Source organism: Etheostoma cragini, chromosome 9 (assembly GCF_013103735.1).
Source record: "Etheostoma cragini isolate CJK2018 chromosome 9, CSU_Ecrag_1.0, whole genome shotgun sequence".
NCBI lineage: Eukaryota > Metazoa > Chordata > Actinopteri > Perciformes > Percidae > Etheostoma > Etheostoma cragini.
Window position 1 is genome coordinate 7,015,589 of NC_048415.1, and position 13,465 is coordinate 7,029,053.

General features: G+C 40.1%; 1 protein-coding gene across 1 annotated transcript in view; it reads left to right on the top strand.

The window, feature by feature from the left end:
* The window catches only part of raver2 (ribonucleoprotein, PTB-binding 2), a 69,309-nt gene extending 55,844 nt beyond the window's left edge, over positions 1-13,465 (top strand). Inside the window, exons 7-17 of the mRNA XM_034881113.1 lie at positions 2,796-2,878; positions 2,963-3,061; positions 3,729-3,840; positions 5,187-5,524; positions 7,294-7,402; positions 7,945-8,126; positions 8,965-9,078; positions 9,486-9,587; positions 10,593-10,814; positions 12,114-12,303; positions 12,337-13,465. Of these exons, the coding sequence (XP_034737004.1) occupies positions 2,796-2,878; positions 2,963-3,061; positions 3,729-3,840; positions 5,187-5,524; positions 7,294-7,402; positions 7,945-8,126; positions 8,965-9,078; positions 9,486-9,587; positions 10,593-10,814; positions 12,114-12,254 (1,502 nt within the window). The 3' untranslated portion in view covers positions 12,255-12,303; positions 12,337-13,465. The remainder of the gene's footprint in view (positions 1-2,795; positions 2,879-2,962; positions 3,062-3,728; positions 3,841-5,186; positions 5,525-7,293; positions 7,403-7,944; positions 8,127-8,964; positions 9,079-9,485; positions 9,588-10,592; positions 10,815-12,113; positions 12,304-12,336) is intronic.

The window sequence follows — 13,465 nt, forward strand, 5'->3', positions numbered from 1 at the left end:
TTGCAGTACCTCTTTCAATCACTGCCTATTGCATTATCTCAAACAAGGTACCAAGAATTTCTTTTGAGAAATTGACGATGGGACTATAAATCAACTACCTTATTTAAAAAAATGTTACTTGGCAGCGCAAATACGATTTCTTTTCTCTGTTTGAGAATGACACAATTCCATCCTGGGTTCATTTAGCATTTTATTCTTTGAAAGAACATTTTTTCAGGGATTTTGTTTGAAAAGAAACTACTGTATTTTGTCAAAAAAAGACTGATAACGCAATTTTATTACATCTCATCGTGGCCTCACAGCAAGAAGGTACCTGGTTTGATCCCTGGTCATCCCAAGCCTTTTTGTGTGGAGTTTCCATGTTCTCCCTGTGTGTGGGGGTTTTCCCTTCCCTCTCTCCAAGCTGATGTGTGGTGAGCGTCTGAGCGTCGTAAGGCTGCTGTGCATTGGTGGTTTTAGAGAGTAGTCCCCCCTGAAAGATTTGATTAACGATAAAGCGCTATATAAATGCAGTGAATTATTATTAAACTGTGTTATGATGTACATAAAAGAAGGCAAGAAGATACGACTGTTAAGTCACCTTTTGGAGTAAAACAAACGTATCCCTCGTACTGTAAATAATAAGATCCTGGAAGCATGGCATCACTATTGGATTTGTAGATTGGAGGACTGTTGTGAGGACGGAATTTTCATGACTTTTTTAACAATTAAGAGGAAAACATAATTTGTATAAAAATACTTTCTTTTGTTACCTTCAACTGCGGTCATTTCTGAAAAGCACTTTGTATAATACTATGGCTTTACACAAACTCACTAAAATGAAAACATTGATACATGATAGTGGACCGTACAAGCTTATTTCTAAAGTATATTATTTATTAATGTCTGAATGTCCTAAACCGCCTCTGTTTAGGTCTAAGGAAAGGTGGGTATCAGAATTAAATATCACAATTGAAGACCAACTTTGAGTTGTGTCATCACAGTTTATCTGCCACTATTAATGCACGGTGCAGGCTTGGTCACTATAATTTTCTTCATCAGCTGTATTTGATTTGAGAGAAAATTCACAAGTCTAAGCCGGATCTTTCTGATACATGTTCCTGATGTGCTGCAGATGTGGGCTCTTTCCCACACTGTACTTAGTTGTGTATGAAGGTGAGAGATTTCTGGATTGACTTTTGTGACGTCTTGACTAAGACCACTCAAGTTTTATTACCTGTTGACCCAGAATGTTGCTTGCTGGTGAACTATATGAAAACTGACATACCACTTAACAAATTTCAAATAAAATATTTGGAAATATCCCTGGCAGTGGCCAGAAAGTGTATTTCTGTCACATGGAAGTCTGATTCCCCTCTATCCACGGTAAATGGTATTTAGAAAGGAATAACTACATACCTTTAGAAAAAATAACATAACCTGAAAAAGGGATACAATACCTTTCTTAAAATGGTACAGCCCTATCTAGATTACTTGGATAATGTGACATTAGAATGTGACTGACCTTGAAACATTATATACCTACTTTAAAATATTGGAGCATCCGTTTGTGGATTGGGGGTCGTTTCTTTCTGTTTGTTCTTGTTCTTGTGAACTGACAAATGAAAATAAAGTATTCCAAAAAAAGACTCACAGAATCTAAATTTACAACTCTTACAAGTGTTGACATCTCTTGAAATCTAGAGCTTTTTGTTATTGTACATACATTGAGTTTGCAACTAGTGCAGTTCCCTTGTCAATATCCAACTAAAAAACCTTAAACTTAAAGATAGTTTCTCTAATTTGCGTGCACATTTAGGATAATCTTTGAGATTTTAAAGCAAATCAGCATCCTGAACTTGCTCGATTGAGTAGTCTTTTTTGCTCTTGAGGGGTCTTGGATAATCATCCCAGATCCCCTTTAAGAGTCTGTTAGGCACTCCTATACACTGTTATCACCTCGTCGACAGCTTCATTATTTGATGAATGGCTAATCAGGTATTAAAATGTAATCATGTGACATTAGTGAACAAATGCGAACAGGAAAGGGAGATGATGAGGGAGGTGGGGGAAGCTCTCTTAAAAAAGAGCAAGCACAATTAAGTCTAAAATTAGGAACTTGATTAAATGTTAAACTTCTCTACCTAGTCAGGAGGGAGCTACCATTAGCATTGACGCTTACATTTATTATGAGGAGGCCTTATGATTCAGAAAAAGAACACACACGCTCACAAACGGGAAAGAAAGTGTGTGTGTGTGTGTGTGTACTGTATGTGTAGTTGAAGTGTGTTAATGTTGGCAAACCCCTGATAAATTTATTTTCCATTAAATATTTTTTCTGTAGTTTTTTCAGTCTAGCTTAAAACAACAAGCCATACTATTTATAATCGATGAAGTCAATGCAAAACTTGCTTCTTCTTGTTGCCATGGGGATTTGGGAAGCAATAGAATTTATTGTTATGTCTCCGCTGATGGAAGAAAATACAATGCAACTGCTATATTTCAACATCGGATCAATTCAAATTATTCAGCATTACAAAGAAAGCCACACGGGGTGTTGAAATTGTTGGAATGAGCCAACATTCCGCGGTGCTTCTTCTTCTTCAAGACTTGATCAGTATTAACAGCAGAAGGAAACTATTGCATGTTCGTTACTTGATTATTTGTAGAAGAAACATACACACCTGTAACTGTTTCATTAGATTCTTCAGCAGGCAGGTTGTCTTTATCACAGCTATGCAGCAAGCTTAACACACATGTAATAAAAAATTGCAGTGAGAAGCACTGATCGATGAATTTCTTCTCTGTGTTTTTAGGGAAGTATGGACGTCACGCCAGCCTGCCATTTCTCAGACCTCCTCTCACCACAGCTCTGCTCACACTGGGAAAAGCACACCAGGTCACAATAACATCAACACCTATGTGGGATTTATAAACTTGTGTGTGTTTGTAACCATAATGTCTACTTTCCTTTACCTTGCAGAATGCTATGCTGGGGAATGGACTAGTCCTCCAGAACCTCTTGCATATGCAGCTCGCACAGCAACAGCTTCTTCACATCAAAGAGAAACGCCTCAACAATGTAAGGCGCGTTTGTGCGTGCATGCGTGTGTGTTTGCGTGCACGTTGATTTGCATAGGTTTGTGGTGTGGGTTAAACATAGTTTTGGGCATTGGGCATATGTGCTCTTACATTTTCATCTTCAGCACTTAATACATTATGAAACGAATCAACCCCCGAAGATTATGCAACCTAATTGCTCTTCTTCTGTTTAAAAGGAAGACCTTGAGGTGTTAAAGTGTCCATATTTTGATTTGCATATTTTTAAATGTCTCTGGTGTTTTCTTTAATTGCTAAAGTGAATGTTAAAAAGCACAGTAACTTACGATGAAAAAATTAAAAATCCTGTTTTTATAAACTCTAAATCTTGGCTTTATCTTTTCCACTGTTTTTCTTAATAATAAAAAATGTTAATTTCCTCTGACTTTCCCAATAATATGTACAATCATAAGTGCTGAGGAGAATATAAAAAAGAAGAAATAATAATACATTCTGCATTTAACATGCAGTTGGTGCTTTTCTTCTGAAGTGTAATTTACACTGTGTGGTTGATACTCTCCCTCATTGTCTCTCTTAATCTCTTTTCTCTCTTCACCATCTCTCTTTCTTTCTTTTAACTAACTTTTAACTTTTAACTTTTTTTAGTCCATGTTTTTCTCCATATTACATCTCTCCTCTGTCCTCCACAGGTCTCCAGTCTGCTCGGGGACCCGTCCAGGCTGCTGATGCAGAAAGCTTTGTCTCTGCGGCCTCCAGGCCTTGTGTCCCTGGGGAAAGGCCTCCTGGGAGACTCCCCTACAGGTGAGCTGCACCCTGTATCAGTAAGCCCTCGTCAAATGACTTGGTGTCACTACTACAAACTAATAAGACAATAATGAGATCGGCAGTACGTCTCTCACCAGTGTTTTTGTTAACCACCTGTTTCAATCGGTGAAGAGAGAACATATGCCTCAGTATCCCACAGATTTGTATTGTTTCAGGTATCTCTTTCTCTCTCTCTCATTAAAATGACCACCTCTTGCTGAAAGTGTATTTTTTTATTTGATGTGTAGCAGCTGAGTATTTTTGAACAATAAAAGGATGTAAACACAGAAGAAGAGGGTGGTATACATGTAAACGGGTATGTAAATAACCTTCAATTACTACGTTAATACTGGGTGTTGGGGTTGCCCCTTGCAGATTCCTCCGCGGGTGTATCACAGGTGTACTTTACTGTGTACAGTTCAGATCTCAAGCTGAGAAAAGCTGTGTTGTTTTAAATGGAAATGACATATCAAAAGCATACAACACAGTGGAGGTCTCTTAAAAAATCAGTAGACAAGAGCAAACATTCATCTGCATGCATCTGATGTCTGTGTGTGTGTGTGTGTGTGTGTGTGTGTGTGTGTATGTGTGTTTGTGTGTGTGTGTGTGTGTGTGTGCGTGCGTGTGTGTCGCTGGAACTGTTAGCTTAAGAATGTTAGAGCTCATTCTGTCATTGTGCTGTAGGGGGCATTTGTCACAGCAATATTGGATTTCTAATAAGTGTGTGTGTGTGTGTGTGTGTGTGTTTGACAATATTTAAATTATATGTGCTTGTGTGTACATATTTGTGTTTATTAAACCCTGGAGTGAGTGAAATATTGAGAGTGTGGAGCAAAGTGCTGGGCTATAAATAAACATGATAAGTGATGATGTGCGAGCAGGAAACCCATTCTCAGATATTCCAGCTGAACTCTGTTTCCTGCCTACCTGAGTGATTTGTCTCTGTCCTGAGGAGGCAGAGGCGCTGATGGTTGTTAGTTTAAAAAAACACAACATTTCAGATATTGATCTGGCATCTCTCTCCTCCTTGCCTTTATTTTCCTTAACATAATTTATTTTAAATTTTCTTTCCTATCCGTTGCTTTTCTTAACTTTATTTTGTTTCTTCTTGTTAATTTGTTGTACCTTTTGTCTTATTTTATTTTTTCACCTTTCCTTTCTGCTGTTTTCTATCTTTTCCTTTCCTTTGTCCTTTCTTTCTCTTTCTCTTTTCTTTTCTTTTCTTAACTTTCCCTTTGTTTCTTCTTGTTTCCTTTTTCCTTTTCTTTCTCTTAATTTCCTATTCCTTTCCTTTTCTTACCTGTTTTTTCCGTTCGTTCTCTGTCCTTCCTTTCCTCTTACAGAGCTGGGCCAGGAGTCAATGTCATCCCACAATGCCACAGTAGTGGTATCAGCAGCAGGTGTGATGCCATACCTCCAGGGTCGAGCTGGAGGGGGAGAACTAAACAGCACCCATTCTATCTCCACAAACCCTTCTGCTTCCTCTTCTTCCTCCTCCATCTCCTGTGACAGGCAGTCAGCTCCTCCTGGGACCATGGTGAACTCTCATCTGCAGGAACAGTGCTATTCCTTGGGTTTTAGTCACTCAGGCCTTGGGCCGCCTCCACCTAAACCCCCTGGAGGAGTTTATACGTCAACAGGCCAGCGCCACAGCTCGGATGGCTGCCCCTTGGCTAGCATGGTGAGCACCGAGAAAACAGACACACAAACACACCACTGGGCCATATAACCCCATTGTCCCTTCTCTAGCGTAAATCAGTTGTTCACTACACATGTACAGTATTAGATTTTAAATATTAATAAAGGATGTTAATCTATGATCATACATTGAAGACTATCTCATCCTACTGCCAAAAAGTCTCTCCATGTCTAACCGTGTTCCAACATAAAGCCTAGCCTTTTAGTCACTTCAAGCTCTGCCTTCTCTATGGGGTTTGTCTTTGCTACAGTAGTAGATTATCCAGGTCCAGTTTTTCTCATGAAGATTGTTAAAAGCAAGGTCGCGCTTAGCAGACAGTTCGTTCTTTATTTCCTGCCAACCCAGGAGCGGTGCGAGTCGAGGTCACACCATGACCTGTATCTTACTTTTTTACTTATTAAAACACAGCTTCGTTGCTCTCTGATGTTCCTGATCTAAGAGTGTTTTATTAAACTCAAATTATTTCTCCAGTGTTCTGGTACTCCCTTTAAAACTTATCAGGCCAGATGGCATCCTCACAGTCAGGAAGAGCAGAGAGTCAAGGTCAGTCATGACTTTAAGGCTTCTACATAAAAAAAATATATCCTACCGTATCTACAGTATAAAAGAGTGACACAGTCATGACACATGAACCCTAACTCTAACCCTAACCGTATTTTGTCATGACAAAACCGGATGACACTTACTAAAAGAAGACTTGTTTATGACTTGTTAATAATGTTTGTGACACGTTCATTTAAGTGTCATGTCACTCATATGTAGATATTTGTAGGTTGTTAGCCAGTTAGCTTTTACATCTAAGCAGACAAACACACTTTAATCTAATCCTTACACTCTTGCATTTTTGTTTTTTAGAAAAACAAAGACACCACCTTCCAAAGTCTTGAGTGGCAGTCTTACTACAGCACATCCACATTCATGCTAAATTACTATTTGATGATGGGTATTTTTACTATTTTGTGACATTTTATGGACAACCTAATTAAAAAAGTCAACCCATTCATCACAAAATATACTGTAAATTATTGGTCGTTGCAGCCTTTCACTACTCACTCTCTCTTTCTATCGCTCTATACGCCTCTCTCTCTCTTGTCGACGGGTATTTACTCCTGATTAAGCCTTAACAGGGCTTCAAAGCACACAAACATACACATCTAGTGAGCCTATGAATATACAGCCTTAGTCCTTCAATGACTCTCCTTTTGGTAAATTCCACTAATGCACTTCCCTCTCACCCTTAGTTACTGATACAGTACAAGGCCTTCTCTTGTGCTCTGTTATGTATGCACACCTGTCAGCACACACTGAATTCCTGTCTGCCTGGTTTATATAAAACACTGCTAAGCTAGCAGCTTCAGCTGAAATAAGTCAGTGTACAGAGATAATCACAGTACTAAGGTTCTTAGGGGAACTGATTGAAGTCCCAGCGCCATCTTCTCTAAAGTGTCTTTAATGGAGGGAAAGTGTAATTAAACAGAGAATACAATCCTCACCGGTTTTCACAGCCTCTTCAGCATTTCGTCAGAATATTTGCAAGATTAAAAACCTTCAGCAAGGTTGGTATATTGGTGTGGTTGAAAATCCAAGCTAAGAGTGAGGATAGAAAGGATGCAAAGTGGTGGATCAGCGGTTTAAGGGTAGACTTAGCAGTAACTCAATTTGCTGTAAAACTTACAGACTGACTTTTGCTTTCTTTGACTTGCTGATGGCTCAGTAAATAATACCATTTAAATATGTTTCTCTCTCGTTAGGTAAGCAGTGGTCAAGGCTCTCTATTGGGCGATCCTCCAAAAGAAGTGAGACTGCCCTCTAATCCTTATCTGAACCTGGCCAGTGTCATGCCAGGGATGGTTATGCAAGGTGAGCACACAAACACACAACAATTAAAGGAACACCATTTTTTAATCTTACCCTATTCTATATGCAAAAAGCTGTGTTAAGTTAGCTCTTTCAGTACGTTGACCATCTGGCAAAACCATATCAATTCCTGTTGTACATTTATACATTAAAAGTCTAAAGATGCTTACTTAGTTCAAGTACTTTTTTAATAAAAATGTGTGTACAGGAAACCCGTTGTCTCACGGATAAACACTTTCAACTCTATTATTAAAAGTAAGACTTTGACAAAACTATATGACTCTTGTTAAAGGAAAAATCTTTCTTTTGAATATTAAAGACTGTAGGGTTGCAAGGTGTCTCTACAGTGTTTAAAATGTCCTTCATGTAAGGAGGCAGTTCAAGCTCACAGTGATGACCAGGATCAGGAAGTTACTGCCCCAGACCCAGAAATAGCCCTCTTTTGAATAGTACTCCTTTGAGAAATTTTGCGATGTTAATTTGTACATAAAAGTGATTACCCACAATATTATCTAACTCATTGTGCGTCCTCCACTGTTGCTCAGGGTCAGTGGGGAGTAAAGCACAGGGAGGACAGCCTGGCTCTGGGGTTTACGGCAACTCGGTTGCTCCTGTCGTCTCCCAGGGTCCCGGCTCCTTCTCCCACAACGCAACAGCTACAACCACAGCCCAATACAGCACTGATACCTCCACTGACTACAGCCAATACAACCAGGCCTACACACAGGTACAGATGCAGCCACACTAAACAGAAATGCAATGTATGAAAAAAATATGGTGTTGGATGAATGGATATGGGTCTGCCTACGGAAAATGATGTCGCTTGGCCTGAAATGTTAGAGAGAGAGATGGTGGCTGAATAGATGATCATTGGATGGATACATAATGAGTGGATGGATGACAGCGGGAGTGACAGAGTGAGCTGTAACTACAGGAGGCACGGGGTAGAAGAGATAAGAATGGGTATGGATATTTGGACAGACAGAATGAGATAGGATTTGGCACAGAGCGCTGTCTTTCCATCTGTCCCTGCTCTCTCCATCTCTCTTAACGCTCCACTCTGAACAAGTCCCGAAGCTTCTCTACTGGCTGTTTGTCTGCATCTCTTTCTCCGCGTTTCTCTGTTCTCCCGTCGCAGTTATGCCTCCTCCAGCAGCAAGTGACATATCTGATGTTTGCAGCACGACAAAAACCCAATTTCAAATGTTAATTACAATCTACTGTTCCAAACGAATGAATCATGATTAGATAACCAATAAAACAGTTGGTTTAATTTTTCTTGAAAGACCAGACAAAGGAGAGGAACAGCAAAAGCTTTCGGCAGGAACAATCATTTATTAATGACAAAGAATTACTGAAATAAAGAAGGAAAAAATACGAAAAAATCTGCAAACACAAGAAAATTACTGAGCAGGCATTCATCTGTCTGCATCTGATGTTTGCTTTGATGTGTTATGTGTTTTTGTGTGTGTGTGCGTGTGCGTGTGCGTGTGCGTGTGCGTGTGCGTGTGCGTGTGCGTGTGTGTGTGTGTGTGTGTGTGTGCGTGCGTGCGTGCCTGCCATAGGAGGCCATGCAGCAGTGGTACCAGCACTACCAAGCTCAAGCTCAAGCTCACACCTATAGCAACGCTGCTCAGCAGGACAACACTGCCACAGACTACAGCAAAGAGCACACACAGGTAACAAACATACACACACGCACGCACTTGTAATTGTGTGTTGTGTGTGCACAACATCATATATATATATCAAAGAAAACAAAATTCTCTGGCAGTAAGGGCAGCGCAGAATATGTTCTTACTTACAGAAAGTGAGCAAATATAGTAAATGAGGAGAACACACTAACAATTTTGTCCAAGTCACTAAACATGACCACTGAAACTGCAGCAAGAAGGCTTGTGTTTTAGTATTTAAAATCTAATTTTCACAGGCTTCATTGAATGTTTGCATTGATAGTTTCCATTTTTACCTTTTTTGTATTATTTACCCTAGATACAGATAAATTCCTGGATCTTTAAAAAAGACAAAATTGAAAATTCAAACATTGAGTCCTATCAAATTTGTAAATGAACCTCTTGTGTTCCAGGCTCCTCCGGTGACGACCTATGGGGATTACAGTTCCTACATGCAGGCAGTCACTCAGTACTACTCCCAGCCTGCAACAGCCAACCAGGCCTATGCCACCAAGGTACACACACACACACACACGCCCGGCTGACCCCAACCAAAGCATAATTCTTAACATAAACCCAGAACCCTAAAATGGCCAAGACCCAGAAGCAAAAATGTCCTCCCCGTCAATGGTACACACAAACACACACGCTCAGTTAAGAGTCCAGTCCAGCGTGCGCCAGGGAGAAAAGTATTAAATGAATTGTTTCTTCAAATTAGTAAATAGCAGTATTCATTTTAGGGGGAAATTTCAAGGGCAAAACAATATTAGTTAAAGACAGAAGCTCTTTAAGACCAAGTGAGACAACCCTGGCCTGCAGACAGTGTAAGTGATCTGAGCTGCAGCCCTCAGAGCACTATGCTGGTATTTACATGCAGTTTGTCTGTGACCTCTCTCTAAGACATTGATACCCTGTTAGAGGGAACACATCACTCCTCACCCAGCAGCTGATACCAGACATCTCCACACACCCTTAGCAGCCAGGTCCAGGCTTATCGGCTGCTGCAGGTTGTGTGTGTGTGTGTGTGTGTGTATGTATGTGTGAAGTGTTTGCTTGAAGGTGCGGCCAGAGTTGCATTCTGGTCTACTGAGCTAACTGTTGGTGGAGAAACTAATATCCTGGAGAAAATGGTGCGATGGGTTTCTGACATGCAAGTATTAAACTGAACTGAAAATAGATTGACATGATATTGTAGCATTTAGTTTGGGCTGGTTGACCACAAGAATGATAACAAGCCCGAACAACAACAGACAGGAGGTGAGTCAGTGATGCTGGTGTAGTGCATCTGTTGACATCTGTATGCCCTATAATAACCACTAGGGGGCAGAAAGGTTTACATTAATGAATAAATGAAAGAATGTGAGTCAGCTGCTTTGTCTACAAAATGGACCCTAAAATCTAAGGGCTGTGGGTAACATTTTCTTTTTTTCTCTAGTCTTAAGACATTAAACCACCATTTACCACCGTCATTTAATGTATGTGTGTGTGTGTGTGTGTGTGTGTGTGTGTGTCTCTTTTAGGAGGTAGATGTGTGTAAGCCTCTAGGAGTCTCTCTGCACACAGTCAGTAACGGTGCAGCCCCTCCACCAGCCGTCCTACCAGCTGCTGCCGTGCTCCCAGCCTACAGCACCCTGCCTTTAATGCCCGGCTTCCTGGGTGCACCACACCCAGCGGCAGCCACACCAAGCCCCGTCACACACACACACACTGCCGCCACCACCGACTGGAACACCTACTACTACGTGAGTAGAGAAAATGCACACTAACTAACTAATACAGGATGTGACCCTTTTGTTGTACATCTATGAACAGTAGTGGAAAATAACTAAGTACATTTACTCAATTACTATACTTAAGTACTATTTTGAGGTACTTGTACTTATCTTAAGTATTTCTGTTGTGCTATTTTATACTTCTACATCTCAGAGGGAAATATTGTACTTTTTACTCCACTACATTCATTAGGGGTGTGGATCTTCAGCGATTCATATTGAGTCGATATCACAATGCATCACAATACGTAACCTCAATATTAAAATATATTATTATAATATACATTCAAGCAGTCAGACATGTATAAAATCCCCCTTTTTTTTGTATCTGCTCTTGAGAAAGACAACTTCTGAATATAGTGGAGTCTGAACACAACAGACAAAAGGCAAAAAAAAGCATGAAGTGGAAAATCAACAAGTAACGTCAGTAGGCATTATTCTATTATGGTCTGTCACCGCATCGATGCAGAATCGTCCAGGTTTGCATCGCGATGCAACAGTGCAATGATTAATTTCAACGCCCCTAACATTTATTTGATAACTTAAGGTACTTTACAGATTTGAATACACAATATGAATGAACTTATAGGTTACGATGCTACCCAGCAGTGAATAAAGTAATCAAACTTACCTCCACCTTTTCAATGCTTAACACATTAATAAATCACTAAAAATAATCCAGGATTATAACATCCCTTATTGTGAAAGGGGCTGTTTGGCATGAGGGGAAAAAAAAAGAATTCTTCATGTTTGTAACACGTATTTTCTCTCTCTTAAAGGTACCCTACCACACAAAACCGTTTTTACTTGCATTTTTTGAAATATGTTAGGTTCCTATGTCTTATGTCTTGAATGTGAAAATGAACTGCTACCTGGCCAATTACAAAAGCTGGTCAGTCTGATGTCCTGTTGCCTGAGCTCATTACTATTCAAGAGCTCACCCAGTTGCGCTGGGTAAAGGATACTAATAGCCAGACTCTCATTGGCTAGCTGTTAGCCAATCCTAGTCAAGTAGCTTAGATAGAGTCGATAGTAGAACTTCAGACATTACCACAAAATAATGAAATACGTGTGGCAGGGCACCAATAAACAATTCACAACACAAACATTCCAACAATAAGAAGTGTGGAGACAAAATTAAGACAACTGAAAAAGGAAATGACAAGTTAAAAAACGAATTTACTTGTGTAATTGCATTTAAACAGAGTGACAGACATTTAGATGCTATCACTCACAGCTTCATCCCTCTTCTCACTTTTGTCTCTTCAGAACCAGACGAGGGGCCATAAAAGGGAGTACCCTCAGCTAGCAGTGCAGGAAGTGACATCATCAGATGGCACCTACATCGGGCAGCATTCCCAAGGCCTGGGAGGGCAGTACGCTGACTACTTTAAGAGGAAGAGGCTCTAGTATGAACCAAACCAACGTAAAGCCAATGGAAGGAAGCGCACACACACACACACACACACACACACACACACACACACACACAACTGCGTCTTCTGGATGTCACAGCTCCCTCTAGTGGCCTTTCTGTGGCTGCCATTTTGCCTCCCTACAGTACGTATTGATTTAATAGAATTTGGGGTTGCAAATGGCTCAAGTGAAAGCAAGCCATAGTGCTCTTTGATCCTGGCACTAATGTTCTCACACACGCACACACAATCACACACACACACACACACACACACACAGACACATACACAGTGTTGCTTTTGTCCTGTTCAAGCCTTAAACTCTTTAACTTAAACTGTTGTTTCTTAGTTAGTGTGTCACCTGTAATAGAATAATATTATCTTGTACATTTTTCTAATATAATGTAAAGTAAAGTATACTGTATCTATACGTATAAGCTGCTTTTGTATCTGCAGCCAGGCAACCTGTCTGCCTGCCTGCTGAAACGGTCTTACAGCCAGGTGTCTCCCTCTCTGTCTCCTTTCAAACTCACGCTTTGATTTATGGATCGGATTGACGTCCGTTGGTTCCCACTTCAGTGTCTTTTCTCTTTTGCTTGTATTGCCCAGATCTCCTCTTTTATATCTCCACGCTGTGGGGAATTAGAGTGTGTGTTTGAGTGTGTGTGTGTTTACGCGTGTTGATGCTGTTTCTGTAGGAAGTGTCAGCCATTTCAATCCCAACGTATGGGAGCACATCAGGAAAAACAAGGGCCTGAACCTTAATTGTGGTGACTTTTACAATGGCTTCCCTCAATGAATGGACGTTTCTTTATAAAGACTGGGTAGAAAAGAAAAAAGCTGGTGTAAATACAGTGTGTAAAACAGAGTTTATAAAGCCATGCGTACCAGACAATATCACATTTAATGGATGTTTCTCAGCTCTCTTGTGAGCGTACTACATGAATGACAGGAAAACATTTACTGTGTGTCTGACTTTTGTTTTTTAAATCTATACTCTTATTTATTTGTAATATGATATAATAATATTTTGAGGCATTGTGTTGACTTAAATGTACTTATCTGGTTTAGTTTTTAACATTTAAGCCAAATATTAGGACACAGACCTTTCTCTTTTCTCTGATTTAACACATTGGGGTGTTTGCGGGAAGATCTGTTGGGATTGTAACAGCAGCTTTACTTCCATTTCTGGCTGCAGTTAAAATA